The sequence below is a fragment of the Molothrus aeneus genome, chromosome 3, assembly GCF_037042795.1.
Source record: "Molothrus aeneus isolate 106 chromosome 3, BPBGC_Maene_1.0, whole genome shotgun sequence".
NCBI lineage: Eukaryota > Metazoa > Chordata > Aves > Passeriformes > Icteridae > Molothrus > Molothrus aeneus.
In genome coordinates this window covers 48,518,201-48,546,085 of record NC_089648.1, presented here as the reverse complement: position 1 = coordinate 48,546,085, position 27,885 = coordinate 48,518,201, and the positions used below count along the sequence as shown (strand labels likewise).

At 38.2% G+C, this 27,885-nt stretch overlaps 1 protein-coding gene across 7 annotated transcripts; it reads left to right on the top strand.

Annotated features, from left to right (window-relative positions):
* Nucleotides 1–25,425, top strand: BCLAF1 (BCL2 associated transcription factor 1). 7 transcript variants are annotated; one of them, XM_066546859.1, is made up of 13 exons: nt 3–119; nt 6,224–6,291; nt 8,243–8,366; nt 9,220–10,125; nt 11,557–12,228; nt 12,339–12,508; nt 15,192–15,297; nt 16,192–16,276; nt 16,948–17,123; nt 18,266–18,446; nt 22,659–22,805; nt 24,437–24,646; nt 24,788–25,157. In XM_066546859.1, exons 3-13 carry the CDS (start codon nt 8,263–8,265, stop codon nt 24,791–24,793), a joined length of 2,763 nt encoding a protein of 920 aa, XP_066402956.1. In that variant the 5' UTR covers nt 3–119; nt 6,224–6,291; nt 8,243–8,262; the 3' UTR covers nt 24,794–25,157. The 7 variants fall into 7 exon arrangements, with proteins under 7 accessions (XP_066402959.1, XP_066402963.1, XP_066402960.1 ...); XM_066546865.1 differs by having other exon boundaries at nt 5–119; nt 12,082–12,228; XM_066546861.1 differs by lacking the exon at nt 3–119 and adding an exon at nt 329–457.
* The last annotated feature ends 2,460 nt before the right edge of the window (nt 25,426–27,885 follow it).

The following is a 27,885-nucleotide window of genomic DNA, read 5'->3' as shown; positions in this document are numbered from 1 at the left end:
GCCCCTCCCGGTGGTTTTTGCTTTTCCCCGCGGGCTTCACGTCTCTTCCTCCGACGAGACGGAAAATGGCCGTCCTGTTGCCGTAAGGGAGCGGGGCCACCGGGAGTTCCGCCCGCCAGGTGAGAGAAGGGCGGAGGTAGAGGGGCTGCGTGGAGGCTTTGCGGGGCGGTGGCTCCCGGTTGGGGGTGAAGATGGCGGGGGGAGCTAGAGGGGGAGCAGCCCGGCCCTGCCCCGCCCCCCAGCGCGCGGGGCTCGCGCGCCGCGCCGTCCCGCCTTCCCGCGCCGCGTGACCTCGGCGCTCCGCAGCCATTATCCCGATTATCCCGATTATCCCGCGCCAGCCGACGGAACGGGACGGGAACGGGCGGTCGCCGTCACCGCCCTGACGCGGGCCCCCGCTTCCCGCGGGAGCCGGACCGAGCCGGTGCCGTTCCTCCCTGCGCCCCGGGAAGCGAAGGTAGAAGGGGAAGGGGCGGCGGGAGGCGGCAGCGGAGCTACTTGGGAGCTCCTGGAAGCCTGGCGGGATGGGGGTGTAGGGGTATGTGGGGAATGGGCGGCCGGCCGGCCCCGTTGGGCTGGCGCCCCGGGTGCGCGGCGTTTGGCTTTAGGCCTCCCCGGGGGAGGCAGGAAGGCCCGAGGGGATGTGGTAGTACAACGCTGGTTACGGGAATGTTAAATTTCCCCGTTATCAGTGTGGGTGTGACACGGACGAGGGAAACGGTGCCGGAGAGAAAGGATGGTTCCCGGTATTGGATCAGCCTTGACGGTCGGTGGAGGAACTTCCCTTCGGGCATGGCTGTGGTTCAGGCGCTTGTGCCTGAGGTGCCCCACGCCTCCCTGCGCCTTTCCTGCCCTGATTGCAGATACCCGCAAAGCCCCGTGAGGGAACGCAGCAGGTTTTATGCCCCTCGCTGAAAGGGACTATTGTGTTGCCCGTCTTGATTGTACTGTACTATGGAACCATTGCAGGATCATTCCCGTTATTTCCCCTTTGCTTTGTAAACCTCCTACTTTTCTCCTTTAATTCTATGAAAGTCAGGTTCTTGTTCTGTGTGTCATGTAGATCCTTTACGAAGTCAGTACAACCCTTTACTTGTTTATCTCGGAGATCAAAGTTTTGTCCTCAGAGGAGCAGTTAAATTTTACTACAGAAAGACGCGAGGGCATGCAAAACAAAGGTGCTCCTGACTCTGCGAGTAGTCACTGCTTAAGCAATGCAAACATATAAAAATATCACTTAGAATAGTTCTAAGTGTTCTTGGTGTGGGAGGGATTAGTTAAACAGCGTGGAGTTGCAGGAAAATGCTGTCTAGCTGCTTTTCTCCTCCCTCCTCCTCGTCCTCCTCTCTGATAATCATTCGTTTTGGACAAAAGTGGGGAAAATGAGGACAGGGTAATGGCTTTGGTACTGAGGTGTGCTCCAGGCATGTATCTGTCTTGTGTCAGGGAAAATAAGAATTGCATCCTCCCACTTGTCGCTTTTGATGTTGAGTGACAGGCTGTGCTGAATGGCCAGACGAGGTTCGGTGTGATACACACATCGGTGCTTGGAGCTGGAATGCCTCTTTCCTGAACAAGGCTTTAGCGTGCAAAGCCTGTGTGGAGCAAATTCTCAGGTGAGGGCTGAGGCTGGCAGAATCCTGGGGGTAGGAGGTAGGCGCACATACCATGAAGAGCCTGTTCACATTAAGAATGCAGAAAACTTGAAGTGGTCGTAGGAATCTAGAAAAAAATCAGCTCCTAGTTTGGAGCTAGGGTGCAGATATTTGGATGGATTACATTCAGGCTGGTCGTCAAGGAGAGGTAGTGCTGTAGGGCTTTGTAGAATGCCAAAGAACATTTGCAGTTTGTTTACAGGTAGCAGAGGTAGGTGAAGAAAGCTACTGAAGAAAGTGCTCTGTTTGTCAGTGTGAGAGTTTCTCCCAAAGGTATTCCGAAAAAGCGCATTGCTTGCTTGTTCATTGTGCTGGCACTGGCCTCGTGCAGCTTTGTGGTAAATGGGATCTGGGAGGTGATGTGCCTGAAAAGGCAGCTTTTGTCCAGAGTAGTTTTCTTAAGGATCACTGCTGCAGCCCACCAAGCACCTCTGAGGGTGTCAGTCTTGGAACAAATGAGGGCGGGAAGATTGCCTTTACCGCAGCAGCAATCCGTGTGGTTCATAGCAGAGATTGGGGAGACCATGGTGTAAGGGCGTATGAAAACACGGTGTGTAAAACACACACACAAAAATAACAAAGGCTGTCCAAAACAGTATGTGTCCAAAAGCATGCTAATTCCTTTTTGTGTGTGGACCCATTTCTCAGTCACTTCGGTTTCTTTGTTTTTTTAGTTAGAGGAGAAACATGGTTTTGTTTGCCATTAGTATTACATAAAAGACAGCTAACAATCATATGACGGTTTTGCAGAGGTGATTTTGCTGTTACTAGGATGCTGATTTTTGACTTAATTTAGAAATATTTTGTGTTATTTTCTGTATAGAAATTTATGAGTTGGGAGAGAAGAAGGCCTTTGTATGTTTTACTGTTTCCATTATATTTCCAGCATATTAAGTGGGTGAAGTAGTGCTTCCCACCTCTTGTTTGTATATAATAGTTTGGGCATATTTGCCATGGAATTTTAGTTTTTGAAGGAATCCAAGTCACCGATGATCTAAGTAGGATGGGTTCAAGTGACTATAAAATGCGTTCTATTCTTATGTATGATGTGCCACTGCTAGAGTTGTGGACATTAAAAAAAAAGGGGGGGTAGAGAGTGGATAAGAAAGCACAGCAGATGTGCAAGCACTGAATAGATGACTTACAGTGTTGTCTCATTAAGACTGACTTTATTTCTGTGGGTGTATTATGAGAAACTACTACAAATTCTGTGGAATTTTATGAAGACTGTCCTATCCCCTTTTGTGTTGTCATGGTTGTATAATCATCTCGTCTTTTGAAGCCTGAATCTCTGAATGAAAACTCATTTTGGCAAGAGCTTGTGAATTACTTAAATAAGACTTTTATTTAAATCTACCTGACAGCTCTCAAATAATGTTTAAGCAAGAGAAATGCAGACTACGAAATAGCTATAAAGGAAGGGTAGCTAAAATAATGGATCTAAGAGGAAGCAGTGTTTTGCTAGTGTAAGTGGGTATAACTGTCCTAAAATGTCTTAAACTTACATGTGATGTATAAACGGCTTAAGAGATGTGTTGTATCTGCAGTCTGTGTACTCTGACAGAACTCCAACATCAGTGGTGTAGTGAAGACTCCTAAAAATACTATATAAAAGGAATTGGTTACCATTTTCCTTGTCCTTCTTATTTTTTATTAAACATAGCAAATGCTGACAGTGTCACTTACTTCCTTCTTATTGTGTTGCTTGTGATGGGATAAGTCCATTTGTGTTGTATACCTTGTTTTTGCTTGATGGTTGCACTTGCTGGCCAAGACTAAATGAAGACACCCAAAGAAGAAGACATCCTGTTGTTTTTTTCATTAAGAAACTTATCTGGATGTGATTCAATAACTGACAGATCATGGACTAGCCAATTTTCAGAAAACGTCGTGGTTTCTGTGTTAAGTCTTGGTTGTTTGGGTGTGTTTGGTTTTCGTTATTTTGACTTTATATGTGTGTGTTTATTTTGGTGAGGTTTTTTGTTTGTTGGTGGGGTTTTTTGGTGCTTTGGTTTTTATTTTTAAAACTGCTTGCAAGTACTGTTAAAAATCTTAAATACCACCAAGTTTGTTGCTTCTCAAGGCTATGCCAAGCTGGTTTCAGGGAAGCTTTAAGTTTGTGGTGCTGCCAAAAGAAGCAGTTCTGCCCAGCTGCTATTTCAATTTCCCTGTGTTGGCCCAAGTGTTTGTGTAATGAACCATATAAAAAAAAGAAAAGTTGTATTGAAAGTGGTTGAGGGCCAGGCATCTCCTTTTAATTATTTAGGGTGGAAAGTGAGGAAAAAGAGGGAAAAGGCTCTAGTGTGAACTAGAGCCCTGGGGTTTCAGGCACAGGCCATGTTCCTAGCAGATGTGGTTCTCTCTAAATGCTGGGTGATAGTGACAACACCTTTTCACATTGTTGATGCACACATTTGGCAGAGCGTGGGTCTTTTCTGAGAGCAACAAATAATACTTAGGACCTCTTTCTCATTGCCCTTTACTGTGCCCTTACTTGATGTGGTGTAGCCACTGCAGCCTGGCCATGAGCAGGAAGAGGCTGTGGGTGGTTTCCTTTGCTGCTGTGAACCAGGATGTTGGAGCTGTGGTGCTCTGAGGGTGGGTACTTTTTCTGTGAAGGTGTGCAGCTGACTGTCACAGACAGCTGTTTTCCTACATACTCCTGGTACTACCTCAGTTCTTTTCTAAATGAGCTTCAATAAAGGTTAATAAAATTTTAGATTCTTGCATATTTTGAGAATATTTACATGGACCAAAAAAACCTCAGCTATATATGTAGTCTTTTCACTTCTGTTCCTAAGTATCAGTGTTATTTGGATAAGTGGGTCTTGTGTGTCAAGGTTTTACCTATTACAACTAAATGGAAACAAAAGCTGCAAATAGTTAAATGTTTTTTATTCAGTAGTTAAGGTTTTTTAATAAAAGTTTTTGTTTTTGTTTTTTAACGTTATATCCATACTCTTCTTAAAAAACTTAAATAGGAAAAGTGTAGCAGATATGTTTTAGCTGCCAGGGTTGGATGTGGTATAGCTAATGTGTTGTTTAAAAACAGAAGTGTGGCTACTTTTCACCTGTGGCAGTTGCTAGAAAAGATTTCTAAGACTGCAGAACTCACTACCAGAGTTTGAGTTATGGTAATTTAAGATCCTGTCTTCTACTTAGAAGTTTTAAAAGCGAAGCAACTATCTTGTTCCATATCCCCAGGATCTAAAGACTTGTCTAAATTAGGATTTGAGATTTCAGCTAACACCAGTTTAAGTCAGAAATATAGATTATATAAGTATTCATTTAAAATCTCAGCCTGAACTTGAAGTTTGTGTTGCTTTTTCTGTACTAGACTTCTGAATGCCTTCGTTACCCTTTACTGGCTAATACCATCTCGCCTTTTGTCTAGACAAAATCTGAAATGGTCCGATACACTACTGTGCTCCTTCGGAGACTCATGCTTGCTGATGATGAGAAGTAAAAACTTAATCTTAATAAAGCATATATTTTGTAGAAATTGGAAATATCTTGGTCACTACTAGTGAATGGTAAGTGGACTTTTGAAAGCAGTGTTTATGAGCACAAATGCTACATTTCTTCTATTAGATGAAGAAAACACCTATGAACAAGTGTGGAAGTGTCCTTTAGGAGCAGTCAATGTATTATGCCTTTGGATTTAATGAATTGAATTGTTGAGCTGCAGAATTTCTCAAGATCCAGCCTGTCTGTAACAAACTGGGGTAAAATCCCCGTTTTGTTGCTTGAGTGGAATTGAAAAGTGTGCTTAATGTTGAGTTGGACTACAAATGTACATAGTCTTAAGGCTTGGAGGGAATTAAAAACTGAGGCCAGTGAAGAATTCATACATTAGAAACTGGCTTTGTTCTTACAGTTATGCTTCCTTTCTGCATAACTGTAAAAGAGCTGGTTCTTGAAGATGTTCGCTCTTTAGGTGAAATTATATATGTATGCATTTTACACAAGAAGTTATACTAGAGTAATGCTTCTGTAAACATTGCAAGAGAAACCTAAAGATAAAGCTTTCACCGTTGGCCTGAGTTCTCATCCCCATTTTTTTTTTTTCCAGTAAGATAGCTCTAGTGAAGTGCAGAGCTGTGGGCTAGAGTTCAAACTGGTCTAAAAGTTTGCCACTGTCCTTTTTGCCTCCCTCTTTCTGGCTGCATGCTGTTATTTGGTCCATAATCCAGCTCAGTTTGGACCTTCATTAAGCCACTTGGATAACCTAGTTAAATGAAAGTGGTTTCTAGGTATCAAGAGTGGTCACTGGAGGACCTGAAGGCTGTCAGGGCTGCTCTGAAGGTGAGGATAGGCTGTTGCACATCCCTATTACCAAGGCTGAGGAGGGAGTGATCATCTATAGAAGGGGATTTGCCACTTTTGGTAGTGGCTGGCTCTTGAGCTGCTCCGGTCTTAGTGTGCAGCATCACTGAGTCCAAGAGTAAATTTGCTATTTGTTATGTATTGTATTTTCATGAGATTAATGTTTGAACCCATTTAAGCAAAAAGGTGCTTCCTTTTAGCAAATGTTTGTGTCTTTGACAGTCTCACTTTTTGTTCTATAGGACTCAGTATTGCTGAAAGCACAGAGTTTTGAAATAATTTCTTCATTGATATCAGCTAACAGTTTGAGGTAAGTTTAACTTAAGTCCTTTTTAAATGTTCTGATTGAACTCAGCTATTGAAAATTACATCTTATTTTGCTTTCCTATATTTTATGCTTGCAGTAAGAAGCTACAGTATATAAAACTGTCTTGTAAAGATCAACTGTACTTGTCATACATAGAATGCAAATAATTTAAAGCTGAGATTGCGTTATATTATAAACATTGTGTATCTGATGTTTGGTTTGATAATTACTTGTAACAGAAAAAACCCCACCAGGTTTTGTTTTCTGTCACTCTTGGAAAATTGGCATGCCTTAAACAGTTTAAAAGGTCTAAATTTATGTTGCCTGTGAGTATTCATCCTGAGTGATTGCAAGGCGTTTTCTGTAAACTTAATTGAACTCAATGAATCAGAAAATATCTTCAGAGTATAGGTTCTGCAATTCTGCTCTTTAGTGGAAGGAGCCAATAAAAAAGAGCATTCAACATATTCTTCTTCGCCAAGGTAAATAGTTTTTTCTGAGCTACGCGGAAGTCTGGTTTAAATTCAGTTTTTGCTGGGCTGGTTTCAGATGAGGTTACATCTCTTAGGCCATGCGAACTCCCATGGGCAAAGTCATGTGGGGCAGGAGGAACCAGTTGATAGGAGGAAAGGTCATCTGCTTTTCTCTTTTTGGGTCTCTTAGATATGTCTAAAGTCTCTGTAATTTTGGTAACTTTAATTAAAACTCTAATGTTGTTCTTGTCTTTACATAATTTAAATACCACCCAGGTAATGAGAAAGATGATATAAGAGAAAGTACTTGTTGTGTTGAGCTAGTATTTTTTAACGGTAATTTTAGGCTTTAAAGCCTGTTTGCAATACAAGCGGTAAATGTTTGATTTTTTTCTGTTTCTGTTTTATTTTATTATTAAATGATTATAATTGAGCATTCAAAGGCCTGAAAATGTCTAGTTACTTGTTCATAGCTTTTATTCAGGTTGTCTAATGTGACACTTGTTTTTTGTTTTTTTTTTTTTAAAGCTGGGCAATTTCAAAAGAAAATGGTAATGGGTCAAAGTTTTTATTAATTAAATTGGGGATTTTTAGCCACTGATCCGAAAAGAAAAGGAAAAGGTGTGTATTTTTTTATGGTTAGCACTAATTCTAAGTATCTGACTGTACATAAGAAGAAATGATAGTTTATTATGAATTACTTTCTTTTATTTGTCATTGATTCACAATCAGTTATAGTTTTCATAGCTTAATTTGTGCTGAAGTGTGTTGAATCTTGTTGCAAACCATATTGTTTAACTAGTTGTTAAAATCTTTAAGTTCGCCATGCATTTTACATGTAGGTTAAAAAGCTAAGTTAATCTAAAAAGATGCAGGATGGGCATCTTGAGCAGTGGAAGTTCAGATCAGAGGGATGAGCTTTAGTACATATGGTTAAGAGAAATAATGCCTGTGGGTCAAATTAACAACTGCTGGACCAAATACTTCAGGGCTTTTTCTTTGAATGGTGCATTGTTGAGGACTGTGAACTCCTCCTGGAGAAGGAACAGTACATTGGAAATGAAGAGAACTATAAACCACACAATAGCTAGAATTTTGTTACAATATATTAAAGATATCTGGAATTACATTATTCTTTCCTTAATTTGCAGAAATGTTTCATTTTCTGCTGCTTCCTTTCTCCTACAGGATCTGTGTGCAGTTGAATCTGGAAAAAACCTTTCACTGTTACACTTCATGTTTTCAGAGAAACTGTGTGCACTACAGTAATGTTAAATTCTTTAAAATGTGGTTAAGTTTTTAATTTACTAATAAATGTACTTACACTGTCTCCAAAGCTCTTTTGTTTAGCAAATGCTATACTACTTTGTAATAGTGTCGTTTTAGTAAAAGCAAATTTTGTTCATTTATATAATTTACATGGATGCTAAATGGTTGCTTCTATTTTTTTCCCTCCTCTCATTGCTTTTCCTTTTGGGAAGGAATAGATCTACTAGCAAAAATGGGTCGATCTAATTCTAGATCACATTCATCAAGATCAAAGTCCAGATCTCAGTCCAGCTCTAGGTCAAGATCCAGATCACATTCAAGAAAAAAGAGATACAGGTAAGTCTTAATGCGTGAAAAGGTGATTTGGTATATTAGTTTTTGTCCATAATGTATTTTTCACTTGCATGATGCTATGGCAGAAGTGAGCCTGGAATCCTGTTTCATTTTAGGCAGTAGGTAAACTATGCTTCGAGTGTAATTTTTGTTTAAATTTTTTTCTCCCCCTCTTCCTGTATCTCAAGATAACTTCAGAATGGTAGTGGTTTTTCATGATTTCTGGCCCGTTTGATTCTTCCCTTCTGCTTTACATGATGTTTTCTTCATCTAGTCTCTTTCCCTGTAATTTGTTATTTCTTACTAAACTTTTCATATCTGAAGTAGCTTAAGGCTTCAGTAGATAAGTTTTGCTGTATGTTGTCTTCTCAGTTGCCTCCAGTGTTTTCCTCATCTTACTTACTAGTGGGCATTACCATCTCCCATAAGGAGTGGGTCAATTGAGTTTTTACTGTCTCAGCTGCTGCCATGCACAGGCTGGCATATTACACTGGGGGGGCCATGTCACTCCCTGTTCCAGGCTGTGAACCGTGGTGGCTGAGAAACTGAATGCTGTGTTCCAGGGTGTTGCTGATCTCTAGTAAAATGTCTGGGGAGGCCAATGAGGCTGGTAGTGTCTTAACTGCATGATGCCAGGTTTCACAGTCCTTAGCAGTATAGACATGTTTATTATAATTAATTTATTTCAGAAATAATAAATAAAGAGAGATTGCGGAAGTTACTTAAAGACCAGGGAGTCTGCATCCTTTGCCTTCTGAGTGCATTTTGAGAAATCTAGCATTTTGCATCAAGGCACTTTTTTTTCTTCCTCAAATTTTCCAGTTGTAAAATGTTAATGTTTGTTTTTTAATTTTAGCTCCAGGTCTCGGTCAAGGACATATTCCCGATCTCGGAGCAGAGATCGTGTTTATTCTAGAGATTATCGCAGAGATTACAGAAATAATAGAGGAATGAGACGTCCCTATGGTTACAGAGGAAGAGGTAGAGGGTATTACCAAGGAGGAGGCGGTAGATACCATCGTGGAGGCTACAGGCCTGTGTGGAACCGAAGACACTCCAGAAGCCCTCGGCGTGGCCGCTCCCGTTCCAGAAGTCCAAAACGAAGGTCGGTGTCTTCCCAGAGGTCCCGGAGCAGGTCTCGTCGATCTTACAGATCTTCCCGGTCCCCAAGGTCCTCTTCATCTCGTTCTTCATCCCCATACAGCAAATCACCCGTCTCTTCCAAAAGACGTGCATCTCTGGAAAAGCAGGCAAAGAAAACTGAAGGGGCTCCTTTGCAAGACAGTCCCTTGAAAAATAAATCACAAGATGAACAGAAAGATACATTTGAACACGACCCATCGGAGTCTCTTGACGATTTTAACAAATCATCAGCAGCTTCTGGCGACATTTGGCCTGGCCTTTCAGCGTATGATAACAGCCCAAGGTCACCCCATAGTCCTTCTATTGCCACCCCACCTAGTCAGAGTTCATCTTGCTCTGATGCCCCTCTGCTTAGCACAGCCCACTCAGCAAAGGACACACCTCAGCATTCCCATTCCATTCAGCATAGTCCTGAGAGATCTGGCTCTGGTTCTCTTGGAAATGGTTCTAGCCGCTATAGTCCTTCTCAGAATAGCCCATTGCATCATATCCCTTCGAGGAGAAGCCCTGCAAAGACAATCCCATCACAGAGTGCCCCCCGTGAGGAGGCTCGAGTGCGGTCATTTTATCCTGAGGGTGGTGAACAGGAAACTGCAAAAGGTGGAAAGTTTATGAAAAGGTAAGAACCAAGTTATAAGCCTACTGTTGCCTCTTAAAAATATTGTTAGAGTTTCGTCAAGATCATCATCGTAACCTTGGAAAATGCATTATGGAAGGCTAGTAATACTAGTCTGGTTGGAATTGAGCTTGAAAGATGTATATGCCTTCTCCTGCTAGGATGCTTCAAGGCCTTGAAATTTGGGTAATAGAGATAGGGACACGTATCCTTGAGGAGGAATTGGTTTGTGCTTTTCCTCTATGGTTTATCTTGTACTCAATTTTTTACTATTAAGAAAAATCTTAATTGGAATAGTGCATCAGACTTGCTGGCTTGATAGTGAACTCTGTTCAGGTATTTCAGAATTTTAATGCTTCATGTAGTTTGAAATGCAAGTATTCTGGAAGTCTAGAAATGTCCATGTTGTGCAATAATTTTTTTATGTTGACATAAACAGCATCAATTGGCTAATTGTGTCATGAAGTATGAAAACTTTGATGTCTTGAATTGCATTACTTATCAAAGAGGGTATGTGTTGGTATTCTAGGAATATAATGCTGTTGATGGAAGGAAATTCAGTGTATATATTCCAATGAATGTAAAATTCTTCAGTTTGTTCTTAAAAAGTTTGACATAGTAGTAATTTTTGCAAGTTGTTAGAGTCTTACTGGCATTAGACTGTTCCTTTTGAATGTGACTGGTGTTTCAGTGGATTTCTTACAAAAAGAGTTAGAGAAGTTGTAACTATGCTATATAGGCTTGATTGTAAGCTTTTAAATTAATTTGTCTAGTCAGTGCTTTATTATGTAAAAAAGTTACTGCTTAGGAGATCAAAAATACAACTTCTCTTGCATCAGATGTGTTGGAGTTGGTGAAGATATTAGAACCTGTGTGAACATAGCATACAGATAAGGCAGTGGCTGAAATAATTGCTTGGTATGTTTCTGTGTTTAGGAGAGCTGCCTTCTAATGGTTCCCTGCTTGAACACAATATAGTGAATGTACCAAGCCTGTGCCAGATTGTGGAATTATCTCAGTAATGTGCAGGATCTTGAAAATAATTCACTTTTTTTATGCTACTACTTCAACTCTTTCAGCAAAAGAAGTGCAAAATGAATTGCGGTCTTGAGTTTTCAAACCATGTGAATTTGATGGAAAAAATTACTAGTGTAATGAGAGAGAATGTGAAACTGGGTACTGATTAAGAAAACAAGCAAGTGAATTTCTAGGCGTTCTACAGAAAGGCATTATATTCTTCAGATGCCTCCATTAGTGCATATATGACAGTGGATGCAGTATTAATGATGTGCCAAGCATTGCATGCTAAAGTTAATTGCTTGAAGGAATGTATTTTCATCTTCTTCTTGGTGTGGAATTGACACAAAAGGGGAATGCAAGTGAACTGGAATGAATGCAATCCAGAGTTACCAGTGTCTTCTTTGCTATCCACAGGTACACAGATGAAGAGTCTAGAGTATACCTGCTTGATAGGGGTAATACCAGGGAGAAGGAGGCCCAGAAGGAGAGAGGATCAGAAAAAGGGAGGACAGAGGGAGAAAGGGAATGGGAGGAACAGGAAACTTTAGATTTTTTCGTTGATAAAGAGACTGGGAAGGAGAAGTTTAATGACTCTGAAGGGGAGGACACAGAGGAGACAGAGGATTACAGACAGTTCAGAAAATCTGTCCTGGCAGATCAGGGTAAAAATTTTCCTACTGCATCTCACCGGAATGCTGAGGAGGAAGGAACCAAATACAAATCTAAAGTATCAATCAAGGGCAATAGAGAGAGCGATGGATTTAGAGATGAGAAAAGTTATAAGCCTAAAGAGACTGGCTATGTAGTGGAAAGGCCTAGTGCAACAAAAGATAAGCACAAGGAAGAAGACAAGAGTTCTGAGAGACTAATGATGAAGAAAGAAACTCAGTCACCTGAGCAGGTAAAGTCTGAAAAGCTCAAAGAACTCTTTGATTACAGTCCTCCTCTACACAAGAATCTGGATGCGAGAGAAAAATCCACCTTCAGAGAGGAGAGCCCACTTAGGATCAAAATGATAGCCAGTGACTCCCATCGTCCTGAAGTTAAACTCAAAATGGCACCAGTACCTCTTGATGATTCCAATAGGTAAATGATTCCACTTTACAGTGTGGTTCTCCACCTGCCTGCAATGTTGTTCGTATTTATTTAAACTAGTGGTTTCTTTTGTGTGTCTCTTTGTTGTTGATGCATTTTAGACCTGCTTCCTTGACTAAAGACAGGCTGCTTGCTAGCACACTTGTCCATTCCGTCAAGAAGGAGCAAGAGTTCCGATCCATCTTTGACCACATTAAGTTGCCACAGGCCAGCAAAAGCACATCAGAGTCATTTATTCAGCACATTGTGTCCTTGGTTCACCATGTCAAAGGTATGTGTTTAGTTTATTGGACCAGATACGTGGCTGACAAGTTCATTTAAGTCCATTTGCTGTTTCTAGTACAGGAAGATTTCAGGTCTCTTCTAATGTTGTGATTTACCCAGACTTTCTTCCTGTTGAGGTATGCGTGAAAATAATTAGAAAAATAATAGCCACAGAAACTAGGACAAAAGAATCACAAGCAGTGTAGAGTATAATAGCAGGTATTCTATGTTTCCGGATAAATGTTTGATCCTAGGTAGCATAGAAAGTTTGAATTTCTGCAGTGTAGTTTGCACATACACTGGTCAGTTTTTCTTATTTTATTTTAATGAGTTTACCATACAATTTTATATTAAATTTTATGGTGTGGGTTGACAGATGTCTTTGGACTGTAAATAACAATGGCATTCCTTTTGGAGCATCCTAGAGGTAATCTCCAGATTCTTATTAGAAGGGGTTTTTTTCCCCCTCAGGAAGATTTAAGATAAATTGTATTCTAAATGGTAGTAAAGTTCATGGTTATAATGTGTTTTATTGCTATATGACAATATTTTCAGGAATTTCACTTACACAAACGTGGCAGTGGCTAAGTAAACCTCCATTACATGAGTTATACACTAAATTATTTTCTGATATAACAGTAGTGGCTATTTTGTATAAACACTAAGAAGAACCCTCAACAAACCAATGCAACAGAAGTCCTCCCCCAAAACTGCTGAAATCCAAACCTGGACCATATGATACCATATCAAAGTAGATATGTTTCATTTAGGTCATATCCTCTGAAGTATTTTTATGGGACAATAGATAATTCCTAAAATTCCCTGGGGATGTCTAGAGTGTTCTTTAAATGTTTTTTTTTCTATAGCATTTGCTTTATTTCACTGGACTTTTGTCTTGCTGTTGTGTTAAATGTAACTGAGATAGTACAAAGCCGATGAAAGTAATTCTGCTGTATCACCACAGTAAAGGGAAAAGTGGAAATGCTTAATTAGGTACCAGTTTCAATGAACCTGTCTGTAAGCATTGTTTTTAAGATGCATTACCTTCTAAAACTGCTGAGATTTGTGTACTAGAAATTCAGTTAAAATTGTGCTAAATTCAGTTAAAAATCTCCATTTTGTTGACATAATTCAGATTACTAAAGCCAAGTTATTTCCTTCATATTGAATTGCTTACAAAGTAATAGTCAATGATAATGGACTAAGATAATGTATTAGTTAAAAAAATATTGGGATACCTGTTTAGTGTATAATGATTTGTTGTGAACATATCTATTTATTGATGTGTAAATAAATATAAGACTCAATCCAGTGAGAGCTTCTGTAAATTTTTGCTTATATGATACATATGTAGCTGTAGGTAAAAATAGTACTTGCGGAACTCTCACATGTTGATCACAGAATAGACATTTTCTGTAAATTTTTCTATGTTGAATATCTTATAAATTTAACAACCTGTCTGGTCAAGTTACTAGAATGTGTACTGTTATGGTTGTTTTGGAAGCAGAACATCTCTTTAAGTTTCAGATTTACTGTGGTCTGTGATCAGAATTTTTGTAACTTTTTTGACAAACTGAAGTTATGTTCATTATTGGTGTGATGCGACCAGTCTGAACAGCTCTTTATTAATGTAGAGCTGAAAATGCCCAGTGATGTTTTCTTTTTCATTGTAACTAGGTCCTGGAATGTGTTTTGAAATGGCAAAATCCATGTTACAAAAGTAAAATAGCTGTTGAAAGATACAGATGCCAAACAGGCAAAGTTGAACCTTCTGTCTTCCTGGCAAAAATGGCATAAAAACAGAATTACTAGCTCAAATTCCTGTGTTTGATGGAATTATGATTGAGGCACTACCCTTGTAGTGGCCGTTTCAAGTTTTAATGGTTGGTTATGAGACAAATGCTGGATGCCGGGCGGTAAGTTGATACAGATGTATGTTGACCTGTTAGCAGATAGCTTGCTTCATATGTAACATTTCATAGCTCATGACTTTTTATGTATTTCTATATTACATTTAAACACATTTGTTGAGCTGGTTTAAAAACTGAGTTTTGCTGTGGCTAATTTAACTGTCTCTGAAGGAAGGAGAAAATCTGTCAGAGAAGTTGTCAAGTTTGCCAAGATGCCAGATGCTTAAATGAATTTATTTATGCATAGGTGTGTTAATCGTTTATCATCACCCAATCAAGAAATTGTATTCCTTTAAGAAAAGAGTTGTTAGGTCATTCATGTAGTTATTGAAGCGGACATTACTTAAATGTTTGCACTAATTCTTATTTTAAGTTAGAGATGAGATGAATGGTAAAGTGTACTTGCTGCAAATATTCAGGACTCAAAAGTAATTTCACTTTCTATTGTGGGCAAAATATAAAATAACAATTTAAGAAATTGCTCTTTATCATTAGAGGAAAATGTCACTGAAAATGAGCAAGTCCAGTCAGTAAATGATGCTTGAATTAGATGTGATACAGTCATGGCGTACGTAGTAGACTTGAAGTGATGCTGCGCGCTGTTATTTTGTTTGGGTTACAGTGTGTGTAAAAATAGGGAAAACGCCACATTTGCTTGTCCTGATAAATTTATTGAAAGTACTGTGGGTTTTGCCTGCTACTTGCCTTTCTGTCAGGAATGAAATACGTGGCATTTGAATGAAACTAATGAAACAGTGTTTTTTCTATTGTAACCAACAGAGCAATACTTCAAGTCGGCTGGAATGACCCTAAATGAGAGGTTCACTGCGTATCAAAAAGCAAGTGAAGAGCACTGCACCCGACAAAAGAGCCCAGAAATACATAGGTATATGTTAACTGCATATGCAGATGCTTTGTGTTTCAAATAATGTCTTCTAATATTTATTTTGAGAACCCAGAATACTTTTTCTAATCTGGATGAGGTAATTTGTGTAATTACAAAATACAAAATAAAAACCGTTCTGTAAAAGAGAACTCATCTGAGTTAGGTCTGGCTTCATCTCTGGTTTTGTGACAGATGTCTTCTCTACCTCTGTATCTCATTTGGGATATATTTACTTTTCTCACATGCAGTGCTCAAATATTGAGGGGCATATGTCTTGAAGATGAAAAGAAGCCCTGTACATGCATCTTTCTTCTTCAGTGTGAAATGTTCCATCTCATACTACTTTAGTTTTTGTGTGTGTTAATTTACAGCAGTTTTTTGAAAAATCTGAGAATCTAAAAGGTAAGAAGGTAGGCATGCAGATGTAGTGTCTGATCATGTGCTCTAGTTTTATGATGCAGTGTACTATATTTGTGTTGCATGTGAGGATACAGTATCTAACTTCACAATTTTTCTTGTTTAGAACTTTTAACTTTACAGCAAACTATCATAGTGCTAATGGTTTCTTGGAGTGGGTGGGCTTTCAACTGGCTACGTATACTGGTTCTTTTGAAATAAATCATTAAACATTTTTTCCGTCTTCCAAACTATACTTAAAATGTGAAACATCAGTCTGCCTGTTTTCTGTATTTGTCTTTTAGCATACTTCACACAGAACAGAATTACGGTTTTTCATTTTTAGTCTGCTTCTGTATTCTGATGGTGAGGTTTAATAATCCAAAAAGTTTATTCTACTGCAAAAATGCCTGGTTTGTCAGTTTTCTGTTGAAATGTCTGAGGCTGTTAGCAGTCATATACATGTATGGCAAGACACTGCTTTTATTTTACATTTAGGAGGATTGACATCTCTCCAAGTACCCTGAGGAAGCATACCCGTTTAACAGGTGAAGAGAGAGTCTTTAAGGAAGAAAGTCAAAAAGTAGGTTCTAAGTAAATGTCCTATCTGCCTCTAAACTTAGTCTCATTTTAAATCTCAACTTCATCTCTGGTTTTCTGTATAAAAATACAAAATTGTATTGTACCTAGAGTACTTGCATTTAGATTTTTTTTCCTTTTGAGTAAAACATATTATCAAGAAGCTGGTTTAGTAGTGTAATTTTGCTGTATTAATAAAATGGTACATAAGGTCAAGTCTTTTGCCATGCTTCCTTTCTTCTTGCATGTTTTTTGACCAGTAGGCTGCCCAAGGACAAAGAATAGGTTTGGGGCAGAGGGAAATACCAAAATGGTCAGTAAGTAGTGTGGTTGAACTACAAAGGTGGTTGTGCTCTGTTTAAAAACAATTCACCAGAAGAAATAAATACTTAATTATCTCTTCAAACCATGTATTGTTGTGGTCTGTATCATCAAACACTAGACACCAATTGGCTTGATGGGAATGATTGTTTGAAACTGAAATTCTTAGTTGTTCTTTTTTTACATGTAGCCATTGCATGTAAAGGGCAGAGTCAGTTTGTGTGCTGAAGTTTGTTGAAAAATAGGTAAATTCTATCTTTTTATATTTTAATTGATGCACAGCTTGCCTTTTCACTAAGATTCTCTTGATGTTGTATTTCAATATTTTGTTGCAAAATATATATTTGTTTACAGGGAGATAAAAAATTAAGGTGTGATTCTGCTGATCTTCGGCATGACATTGACCGACGTAGAAAAGAACGAAGTAAGGAGCGAGGAGACTCTAAGGGTTCCAGGGAATCCAGTGGGTCAAGAAAGCAAGAGAAAACTCCAAAAGATTACAAGGATTACAAATCTTACAAAGATGACAGGTAAATATTTGATGTCCCTATAGAGGATTTTAGCTTCTAATTAGCCTTTTGTAATTGTAAGCTTAATTGCTTTCAATTTTCAATGTATAATGGATCATTTAATTTTAAACAATTAAAATTATTTGTTTTACAGCAAATATGTATTATCTGTCTTTTACACGGCTTATGGTGGATGAGGACAAAAACTTTGGAATAGCAAGCTAACACTGAAAAAAAAAATGACAAATTAATCTGTCCTATTATCCAGGCTACATCAGGAGGTTGGACTTCAATGCAGTACATTTCTATAAACAGTTTGTGTAAGAACTTTGGTTCGTTATGCTTGATTCCGCACTTTTTCAACTCATAACACCCAGAGTATGAGAATTTTACTGATACTTAGGTTTTAACATGGGTGAGAAGGGGAATTTCTAAATTTGTCTAAAGCCAGTGGGCTGTTTTAAGAAAGAAATGTTAGCATATCTCAGTGGATACTGTGTAGAAGTGGTAAGAGTTACTTCAGGTATGACCTTTCTTTGAATAGAATGCTAAAATCTTGTAAATTGGGTCAACTTAATACCACTATGGGGTTACTAAAAATTTTGCTGTAGGAATTTTTCCCTGCTTTGTACTGTATATATATATAAAGTGAATTTTTACTTACACTTCCTGTTTCCCATTTACTTTGACTTTGGTATCCACATTTTTTTCCACTGGCTAATTTCCCTACAGCCAATTATGTAGGGAAGCCCATACCATACCTCTCAACAGTGTGCAAACTGAACTGTGTCAAGTTACTGTAAAGCTTTACCTTAAGGGGTTTTTCCCTTTAACTTCTGTTTTTCTGCCTCAGAAGAAAGGCAGATCTTAAAAGTAACAGCATCTCTTCATGGCATCAGAATCTAGAAAAGTTGTATCTTACAGTTTGCAGACTGCTGCTTTCCAACTCACCAGCAGTAATATGCATTTAGTGCACTTAAATGTGTCAGAGGAGGCTGGAAAGTGGAAATATCCTTCGCCTTAATATCTCAGATATGTAACGTGTGACTTTATAACCAGAAGGGGGTTAGTTTTTCATAAAATAGAGACCCGGTTTAGTATAGCATGTTACAGACTATCTAGTACGTTTAAAATAGCACATAGTATATTTTTTTATTTTTCAGTAAACAAAAAAGAGACCAAGACCGTGCTCGGTCCTCCCCATCTTCCTCCCCATCTTCTTCCTCATCCAGTTCTCGAGAAGAAAAGGATTGCAAGAAAGAAAGAGATGAAGAGTTCAAAACCCACCATGAACAGAAAGAATACTCTGGTTTTGCAGGAGTCAACAGGCCAAGAGGCACCTTTGTAAGTTTTTCTCCTATTCTGCCCCCAGACACTTCACCAATAGTGCCAATAGTGGCAATAGTGGAACAAAGTAGATGAGGGAGTGTTGTAGTGATTTGTGTTAGGCTAGACTTGAGGTCTTTATGTGATATACCAAACCTGAAATATTGAGTCTTTGTTTTTTTTTCCCCCAGCACTCACCAGTAGCACTTGAATGATCTGTAAATACACATTAGCATGACATTACAGATCTAGCATAAGGGTCTGGGGAAACAGGATTATTCCTTGCTCTTCTTTTATAATGCTGCTTCCTAACAGGATCTGAAAATTCACTGTTCTGTAAATTTTAAGTCTTGGGTCCTGATAACCCTTAGCTCCCTGCACCTTCTGTTTTTCCCTCTCATGTTTTGGTTTTGCACTCCTTTGTGTGTAATGCCTGCAACTTTTTTATATAGAGAATGGCACATAATTAAAAATAAATGTCAACCTTGAAACAGCTGTATTGAGGAGATGGTATACTTGGTATTTTTGTGTTTCTTTGGCTTGGACTAGCCACTGAGCATGAAAGTTCATTGATCTACCTCTGGAATGTATTTAAGCATTGTGATTTGGAAAGTGGCATATTGACCACTCTAGTCTTCAGAAAAATCTTAAACTTTCAGATTCCATGGTAATGTAATTATTGATGTATAACTGGGAAACGTAGATGCATTTGGAAAAACTAGGAATCAATAAAGAAGGCCTTGAAAAAGATAGGGAGCACTTAAAAACACCATACAGCCCAAACAAAAAAAAAACAAAACCCAAAACAACCCACGAACAGACACCACTCACCTACCCTTGAACAACATGGCAAAGTAGACCTCCAGACCACAGCTAAACACACAAAAAAGTTCAAGTTCTGTGTAGGTTGGGAAAAACCATTTTACGTAATAAGTAGGAGCAATTTCATACTTCAACAATAATTTCTTAATGTAGCCTGTAATTGAGACCAAATAATGCTAAAGTGCAGTGTTTAGTATAAATGTTTAATCATGCAAAAAAAAAGTTTTGAACGACACATAAGAGTGTCTGAAATGCATGTGGCATGTGCCAACACTTGAGGCTTGAAACCTCCATCTAAAAAACTATAGCTACCTAGAGGAAAATGCAAAGTTCTAAATTTCTAATACTAGAAGTGCATCATTTCCTCCTTTCTTCTTGTTTTTTATATAGTTATGCTATGGAAATATGTGGCGTAAGTATATAAATCCCTGGATGGTGTAGGCATCAAATATGACTATCAGCACAATTTCTAGCTATATAAAATAATGGCACAAACAAAACAGAAGTTAAACAAAAGGGAGCTTAAAACTCCATCTCCTGTCAAGGAGATTTAGTGGGAGAAAACTTGTAATTCATTGAAGCCTTCCTGCTTTATAAAACCAGATTGTATGTATTGTGAGATAGGTGCTACTTCATATGCAATTGAGGTAGATGGGAACTGGAAAGTTAATAGATTTCTACTCGTTTAATTGCTAGTGACTACCAATTTGGTCTATGCAGTGATAACAGGTTAATTAATGTTCCTTAACACCATCCATGGTCACACACAGGCTTTTGGAACAAAGTGTCTGAGCAGGTGAATCTAAATAGGCCAATTGCTGACTCAGATCTCCTCTTTAGGGATATATCTTGGATGGTATCAAAAAACACTGACCAGGTAGCATAGGAATGTGTTTGTAAATACAGGCTAATACTGGCTGCATTCCAGTTATTACTGCTTTGCTTTTGGAGTAAATAAAATGCTTTGGTTTTAAATCTTTCTCCTAACAGAAAGCCTTGGAGAATCTAACATCTTCCCTCTCCAGCAAGCTAATGTTAAGTCAGCAATGGTTTTTCTCTAACTTCGGCTAGTACACAATCCTCTTGGGTTCTAGGCTTCCCATACATAAGCATCATGAATAGTTTTCAAATATGGACACAGAAATGAGGATAATTGGAATTTTTCAATGGCAATGTCATTAGTATCCATATATGAATGAATTATGTGTAGCAGCTCTGTTTAAAGTGAGTTCTATATAGAAAATATACACTTGTCTTTTTTTGTGGTAGTCTTTGTAATAAATAAGCCCATAAAGTTAACACCATAGTAGATTTTATGTCCTGTAGTTCTTTACCTGAAAGATGATTTGGTACAGTGAAGCATTAATAAAATGGTTAGGAAAACTGTAGATGTTTTTCTTAAGGGGAATCTGATCACAGGACTGAATACCAGGAAATACCGATATCTCTTTTTTCTCTTTTATTAATCCTGTCATCTGCCCCCTGCCCCTTCCCCCAGGTTACGCTTTGTTGTGCCCTAATTTTATAAAGCTGTTGGAAATCAAGAATGCATACCTTACTTCCTCCCTTGTACAGTTAGTCTGTTGCTATGACAGACACTCCAAACAATTTTTTGATTGTTTTTTTCTCCCAGAATCTCAGAGTATTGGATAGGTCTTATGAGCCTTCTACAGATTGTTTTACAGTTGCTTTGATTTCAGAGTAATTTTAAATCTGTCCAGCATAAATTCTGCATTAGAAGTTTCAGAGCTTTGTGGTACTAAGTATGCGTAACACTTACCTTTTGAGTTCATTAATTATATATATTATTGATCTATGTTTATGAAACACGCTCATTTTTAACAAATAAATTAGCTTCCAGTCATATTTTTGTACTATTACTCTGAAGATGCAGTTTTGTGTTTTTAAGTAGGCTACTTTTGGAAATTGTGCTCTTAGTTTTTAGCAGTCTTATCTTCCCCAACTAACCTTTCTTCTCCACTTCAATGAAGGATATAAACTCATTTAATGTTTTCTACAAGCTAAGTATTTACATGCTAAGATAACTGTATACATTACTACTCAGTGAATTCTGAGTTAAGGATGGTTTTTGGTGTGAGACTTTCTAGCTGTCCTGGTTCAGGGCAGATTTGGAACTGAACCCCCCCAGGGGGTTCCTCTAGAAAGCAGATTCAATTGGCCCCTTCCCCAACCGGTTCGGAAAAAAAAAACCTCCTTGGAGAAAAGTGGAAAAACCTGTTTATTAAACAGTAAAATCCGAACAACATTAAACAATAAAACCCCTTGCTGCTCCAAAAGAGATGACAAACTCAGAAAAGTCCCCTCCCCAGGTTACAGCTCAGCTCGCTCAGTCTCTGATCAGTCCCTCCAGCGCTGGAAATGCCGCAGTCCAGGCCCGGCCCAGTGGGCCACAGGTGTGAGCTGCCAGTGCTCTGCTGGGTGTTCAGTCCAGAGCAGGTTTGAACAGGTCCAAAGAAAAGAAATAAAATCCCACAGTCCAGGGAACTTCTCTGCCTCAGCTAGCTAAAGCTAACTAAAAGCAAAGGAGAGCTCCGTCCTGCTGTCTGTCCATCCGCAGACAACACAGTCAGGAGCAGGAATGTGGAGGAGGAGTGCAGTGTCTGAAACAAACTGCTGCTTCTTCTCTCCCCCCTTCACTCTCTGGAACAAGTCTTAAAGGTGCAAAACTTATTATTCAGCATAAACAGAACAGACAGTTGGGGATACAAGCATCAAATAGCCAACGCAGGACACCAGCCTAGCATTTTAAAACCTCAGAAATTCATTATAAAGAATATTTAAAACACTCCTTTTCACTTTAAGCATTGCTGCTCTGCACAGTACATGCTATTGACTTTTTTCTGAGTAAAGAATTTACTCATTTGAAATGTAATTTGGCCTGAGGTGCATTCTTGAATCTCAGTTAAGAATGCTTGAGTAACACACAGTGGATATACTCCTGTGAAAACTGCAGTTAGTATGTATTCCAGAATCACCTTTTCATAAATGATTCAATTGACTCCATAAATACCTTTCTTTTTCCCCTGACAGTTTTGTCCCTGTTTTAGTCTAGCTTTCCTCCTGGGTTTTTTTTTTTGTCTGAACAGCTTCAGAAGCTTCTTGTGACCTTTTGTTCCAACATACTGGTTTACTAGCAGTCAAATTTCTTTTCAGTGGTTGTGGGTGAACTTATGCCAAGAACTCAAATGTGTTTCAATTAAGTTTAATAGAATCATTATTTCAAAATGAATGCTTGAATATATTACTTAAGGTAGTATGTGAATTTGAAAATGGTTTTTCCACTTGCAGATACTGTAATTAAGCACAGAAAGTATTTTCAGTAATAGAGAACTTGACTCTACTTTGTGGTGTTATGTAAATGGTTTAAATGACATCTTGGTTAATCAGTTTCGAATTAGGGGCAGAGGAAGAGCCAGAGGAGTCTTTGCTGGAACAAATACTGGTCCCAGCAACTCAAATACTACTTTTCAGAAGAGACCGAAGGAAGAGGAGTGGGATCCTGAATATACCCCAAAAAGCAAGAAATACTTCTTGGTGGGTGTGGAGAAATTGATGTCTTATGCATGCTTTTTTTTTTTTCAAACTTTCTACAAGCGTAGAAGTAGCATGCATGTATGGACAGGGACAAGAGTAACTGTGAGAGTATCAGAGTGGCTGTAGTGGTTGGTTCTGCTTATCTTTCATCTTTCTACAGCAGGCTGGCAGTAACTGAGGCCTGACATGGAATTTATCTCCAAAAATTTCATCAGGGAGTGGGGAAGAAGGCAGGTTCAGACAAAATTTATTAAAACCCAACTTTAAGCCAGAAAGGCTTGTGCTCTGTTTTCCTGGATTTACATCTGTATGACGTTTGAGATTTGTCTTAGATTGGTCTGGAAGTCTACAGAAGTGAAAGATCAGGAAAAGCTGACAGTATTTGTGGATTTTCATATACAGACTCTGTTATGAGCAGTTCTTTGCTCTGAGTACTGTGATAGTCACAAGAAAATCACCACAGTTTTGATGCCTTTCTCCCATCTGGATTATGAAAGGAGGACCCTTGATGTAACTACTCTAAATAGTGCAGTACACTGGATGTGTGGTGTCTGCTCCAGTCATTTCTGGAACAACGCAAACTTTGAAGGATATTGTTTCATTAAAAGATGATAAGTAATGAAGATAATACCTTCTCCTGTAACATTATAGCTTGTCACAAATATGTTAACGGGTAACTAAGAGATAATGCAGTCACAATTCAGATATTTCATTAAAGAGTTCTGTCTTCCTAGACATATCTAAACTTTTCTGATCTGTAAACAGAGATGTGATAATCTATTCATGATATTAGAACAATCAATTTTAGCTATTAAACTTGAATTTCTAAAAATGTTTTAAATTAAATAAGCCGCCCTTCAACTACTTCTGTATAATTAAGCTGCATTATATGGGTGTGATACATGTTTAATAGTTCAGACTTCTTTCCAAATCACAAGTTAAGAAAAACCATATGTTGAAGCAAGTGTACCTCACCACTGTAAATAGAAACATTTTTTTTAAATTGAATAACGGTTTGTAGATTTCATGCAGTGTGTAAAATGATTGTGAGAACATACCTAACTATCTAAGGCTGTATTTGGTAGCAAGACAGCAAACAAAACCAGAGAACCTCGAATATTGTTTGGTAATGTTAGACTTAAACAGTTTGAACTTAATTTGCCCTATGTTGTGCTGGTGGGGCAGATTTTCTGAAAACTGCCTTCAGTTGCCTCTTGTGAAGTATAAAGAACTCCCTTTGTGCTAAAGTAACCTAGCACTTTCCTAGAGCTTCTTTTAAATTTTTTCCCCTCAAAACTAGTAATTTTTTCCCCTCAAAACTAGTAATTCTTAATTCTGAGTGTAAGTTACAGACAAGTGATTTGTTACTTGCATTGAAGTAGACCCACAGTGAATTGTGGGCTCTTCAAACCGTGGTGTTGTGGTTTTAGTTACAGCATTATGCCTTTTAAGAGTAATTGCAATCTGAAGAGTACTTTTTAACATAATGAGTTAACATATTGAGTTAAAAAGAGTACTTTTTAACATATTAACATTTAAAACCTTGTTTTATACATTTGCTATAGCATACTAACATTATGGGGTACATTTAAGAGGTGTCTAACCTTACTCTTTTTCTGGTGTTATTGTAGCACGATGACAGAGATGATGGTGTGGATTATTGGGCCAAAAGAGGAAGAGGCCGTGGTACTTTCCAGCGTGGCAGAGGGCGTTTTAACTTCAAAAAGTCAGGCAGCAGTCCGAAGTGGACGCATGACAAATATCAAGGGGATGGCATTGTGGAAGATGAGGAAGAAACAATTGAGAATAATGAAGAAAAGGACAGACGCAAAGAGGAAAAGGTAAATTGTTCAGTGAATTGCAGATTAGGTGGTTCACCTTGCACTATGCCAAGTAATTGGCTGCATGTAGGGATCACTTTAAAGGTTTTGGAGTTTGATTATTAACAGTTTACAACAAGAATATTTTCTTTCTTTCCACAGGAATAACCCAGAAGAAAGTTGTAGCTGAAAGAGCAGCTCTTGCACCACCCACACAACATTTTTAATATGTTTTTTGTTGTCAAATGAATGTAAGCATTTTACTTAAATTTTACTGTTGGAAAGTAGTTTAGAGAGATTGTTTTTGTTTTAAGCCTTTAGAAAAAAATCATGATATAGTAAACTATGTTAATGATCGTACAGGTAGAAAGTAAAATATTTGTAACAACTTTTAAGAAATTTTACTGTTTGTTATATGCAGTGTAATTCTGCTTTGTCCAAATATATGGTCAAGTACAACTCTAAAAGTTTTGATTCTCCCCTATGTCTGTGTTTTATTCTGAAGTAAACTTACAGCTCTGCACACCTAAAATCTTGGAGCAGCATTTTTTTATAAACTTATCACTACTTCTCTGTTGCCTTTTTATAAGAACTGTATTTAAGGGTAGTTATCCAGTCACAGTATATGTACAAACAGCTGTGCAAAATGCTGATTGTATGTTAGTTGATGAGAACATACATAGTGATAAACCTGGATTCTTATTTCACCCTGCAAGGGTGCAGCAAGAATTTCACTTAAGCAGTGAAATCGTCACTCTTCATTAGTAGCCTAAGAGATACATATGCATATACAAACTACAGTGAGTTTCAAGTGTATTTTTTAATAGCTTAGTCATCAGCAGAACACTTAAGTTAATTTGGTGGCAGTATCAATCTAGCTTCTTTTTTAGCAGTTTCTTTTTACAGTTTGTTAGAATTGCCTCTTTAATTTCTCTGTGTGGGCTTGCCTCTCTGGGTGTGTAATCTGGCAAGAATGAGTCATTCACATGTACAGCATTTGAGTTAAAATGAGAGAGCAGGACAGGACCAGGTGGGAGGAGAGAAACAAAACACCACAAAATCCCTGAAAAAATAAAGGAAGAGATGTTAAAACCTGAATTGGTAAATATAATTCATATATACTAGAAGTGTGAGAAATGAATCTTACTTTCTTCAACTGATTTCTAATAATTGTGCTGTAAGAATTTATGTAGCTGAAGTGCAGATATTAAAGGGATTTTGGTTGGGTTTTTTTTGTTGTTGTTGTGGTTTGGGTTTTTTTTTGTTTGTTTTTTGGTTTGTTTTTTAAAAAAAAGGCAAACCCTCAAGCTTAGGTTTAGTGGTAGTTACACACTTAACCTCTAGAATGTTAAGGATGAAAGTAATATACTTAAATTACCAGAACAAGGACATTCTAATACAAGAAGATTACTTTGCTTGTCTTTCTCAAAATGCTGTAGATAAACTAAATCTCATTGTTACATGGAGTTAAAAGTGTAGTTGTTCTTACTCACCCTTTCAAAGGCATAATATCTTTAAAGTAGGGGAAAAAAGAAAAGGAAAACTTTGATAGAGGTATTAGTATTAAATACCTATATAATGTATGCCTTCTTATTTGCTTTACTGTTAGGAAGTAGTTAACTCCCATGTACAAATTAAACAGTAGAAGGAAGGAAAACAAAACAATCCTCACTGTAGCTGAAGAAACTATATTTTATGTTTTGCTAATTTGCAGGCAGCTGTGTAGAAAGGGAAACAGGAGCAATACTTGTCTCCCAGTAGTAGTTAGTTAATAAAGTCATTCCCTCTCTATGTTTTAAAACGTTTAGCCCAGCTAAACAGTTGTTGCCAGATTGGCTTTTACATGTACAGTGCATCTTTTAATAGCTGTTTGAAGTGATAAACAGAGTATTCTTTGGACTTCTCAGCAAAACTCAGACTTTGTGTATATTAAATTAGAATAAGCAAAAAAGGGAACAAAGCAAACTTTGCAAACAAAGCAAACACTAGTCAAAGCCTGTCCTAATGAAGTAAAGTTAAACATCAGTCTGGAACTGAACAGGATCAAGATATGCTTGAGCTGTCATGACCATATAACAGGTAATTTGTATCATTTATGTCAAGTTGAAAATGGATTGTTAGGGTCTGTGTGTCACAAAGCAGTACAATTCCTGCAAGACGAGGCAGATTTAAATTTTGTACTTCAGCTGAATATCCAAGGAGATCTGGTAGAGATTGCTTTGGTAATGGCATTTGATCCTACAAACCAGTCTGGAGGTTAGATGATAAAAATCTGGGTTTTTTGCAATCCCTGATTTCATTGTAGTTTATCAGAAATGTAATTTGATTATAGAACACACAATTACAGCCACTAACATTTCTTTAAATAAGTTAATTCGAATTAAGAGATAATGTAGTCAAAGATGCAAGTTGCAGTCTGTCTCTGAGAGATCTGCAAGAAACAAAGTGGGATTGGAGTTCACTTTTTTAATCTAAGTCTAGTGCTTCAGCACTTGTCTTTTAACAAGAGTGAATTTTCACTGTGCTAAGAAACATGTGCTGCTAAGGTAATTGCATGACCTGTGAATGGAATTTCAGTGCATTTTGCATTTCTCTTGTTAAAAGGTAAAGACCACTGGTACAGGGGGGAAAAATCGTGTAGACATTATGCTGGTATAAAATATTTAACTATCTTTTGAATTCAGCTACTCATTCTGACTCTCTGCTCTCCAGCAATGAAGCACTTTTTAGGACACCATGCAGAGATGAAGTGGATTCATAGAGTTTGAAGTTATCCCTGCAGTTCAGATAAAATCAGGCATACATTTTACTAGGCAAAAAAAGGCCACCAACCAACATGGAATCCAGTAGCTGTACTGTTAGTACAGTGTCCATTTAGTTTCTTGGTTTGGAATTAAATCGCACATCCTCTTTCCTCCCAGGAACAATCAGCATTACTGTAACAGTGGGCAGCTGCGTAAGAGTAAAGCTTTCCTGCAGTTGCTAGTGCTTTAAAAGGAGAGCTGTCCCTGAGCTTTGGCTCAGCTATAGAGGTACAGCAGCAGCATTAAGCCTTGAGCCCTGTGTCACTTCTTGTTTTCTAAAGCTGGCTTGTCAGAAGATGCTTTTGTTCAGAAGATCCTGCAGGTCCCTTCTGTACTGTTCAGAGCTGTACCTGCTGACTTGAAGCATTTCTGTACGAGTTCCCAGCTGCACCTCTCATTCAGTGCAGCTGGTTACTGGTACTGTAATGAAACTAAATTGCCTCGGTTTTGCTGCTG

Excerpts from the sequence above, each read along its gene's own strand:
- BCLAF1 (XM_066546859.1), top strand. The coding sequence starts at position 8,263 with ATGGGTCGATCTAATTCTAGATCACATTCATCAAGATCAAAGTCCAGA. Across the intron at positions 8,367-9,219 it reads TCAAGAAAAAAGAGATACAG|CTCCAGGTCTCGGTCAAGGA; the intron begins GTAAGTCTTAAT and ends TTTTAATTTTAG. Across the intron at positions 10,126-11,556 it reads GGTGGAAAGTTTATGAAAAG|GTACACAGATGAAGAGTCTA; the intron begins GTAAGAACCAAG and ends TGCTATCCACAG.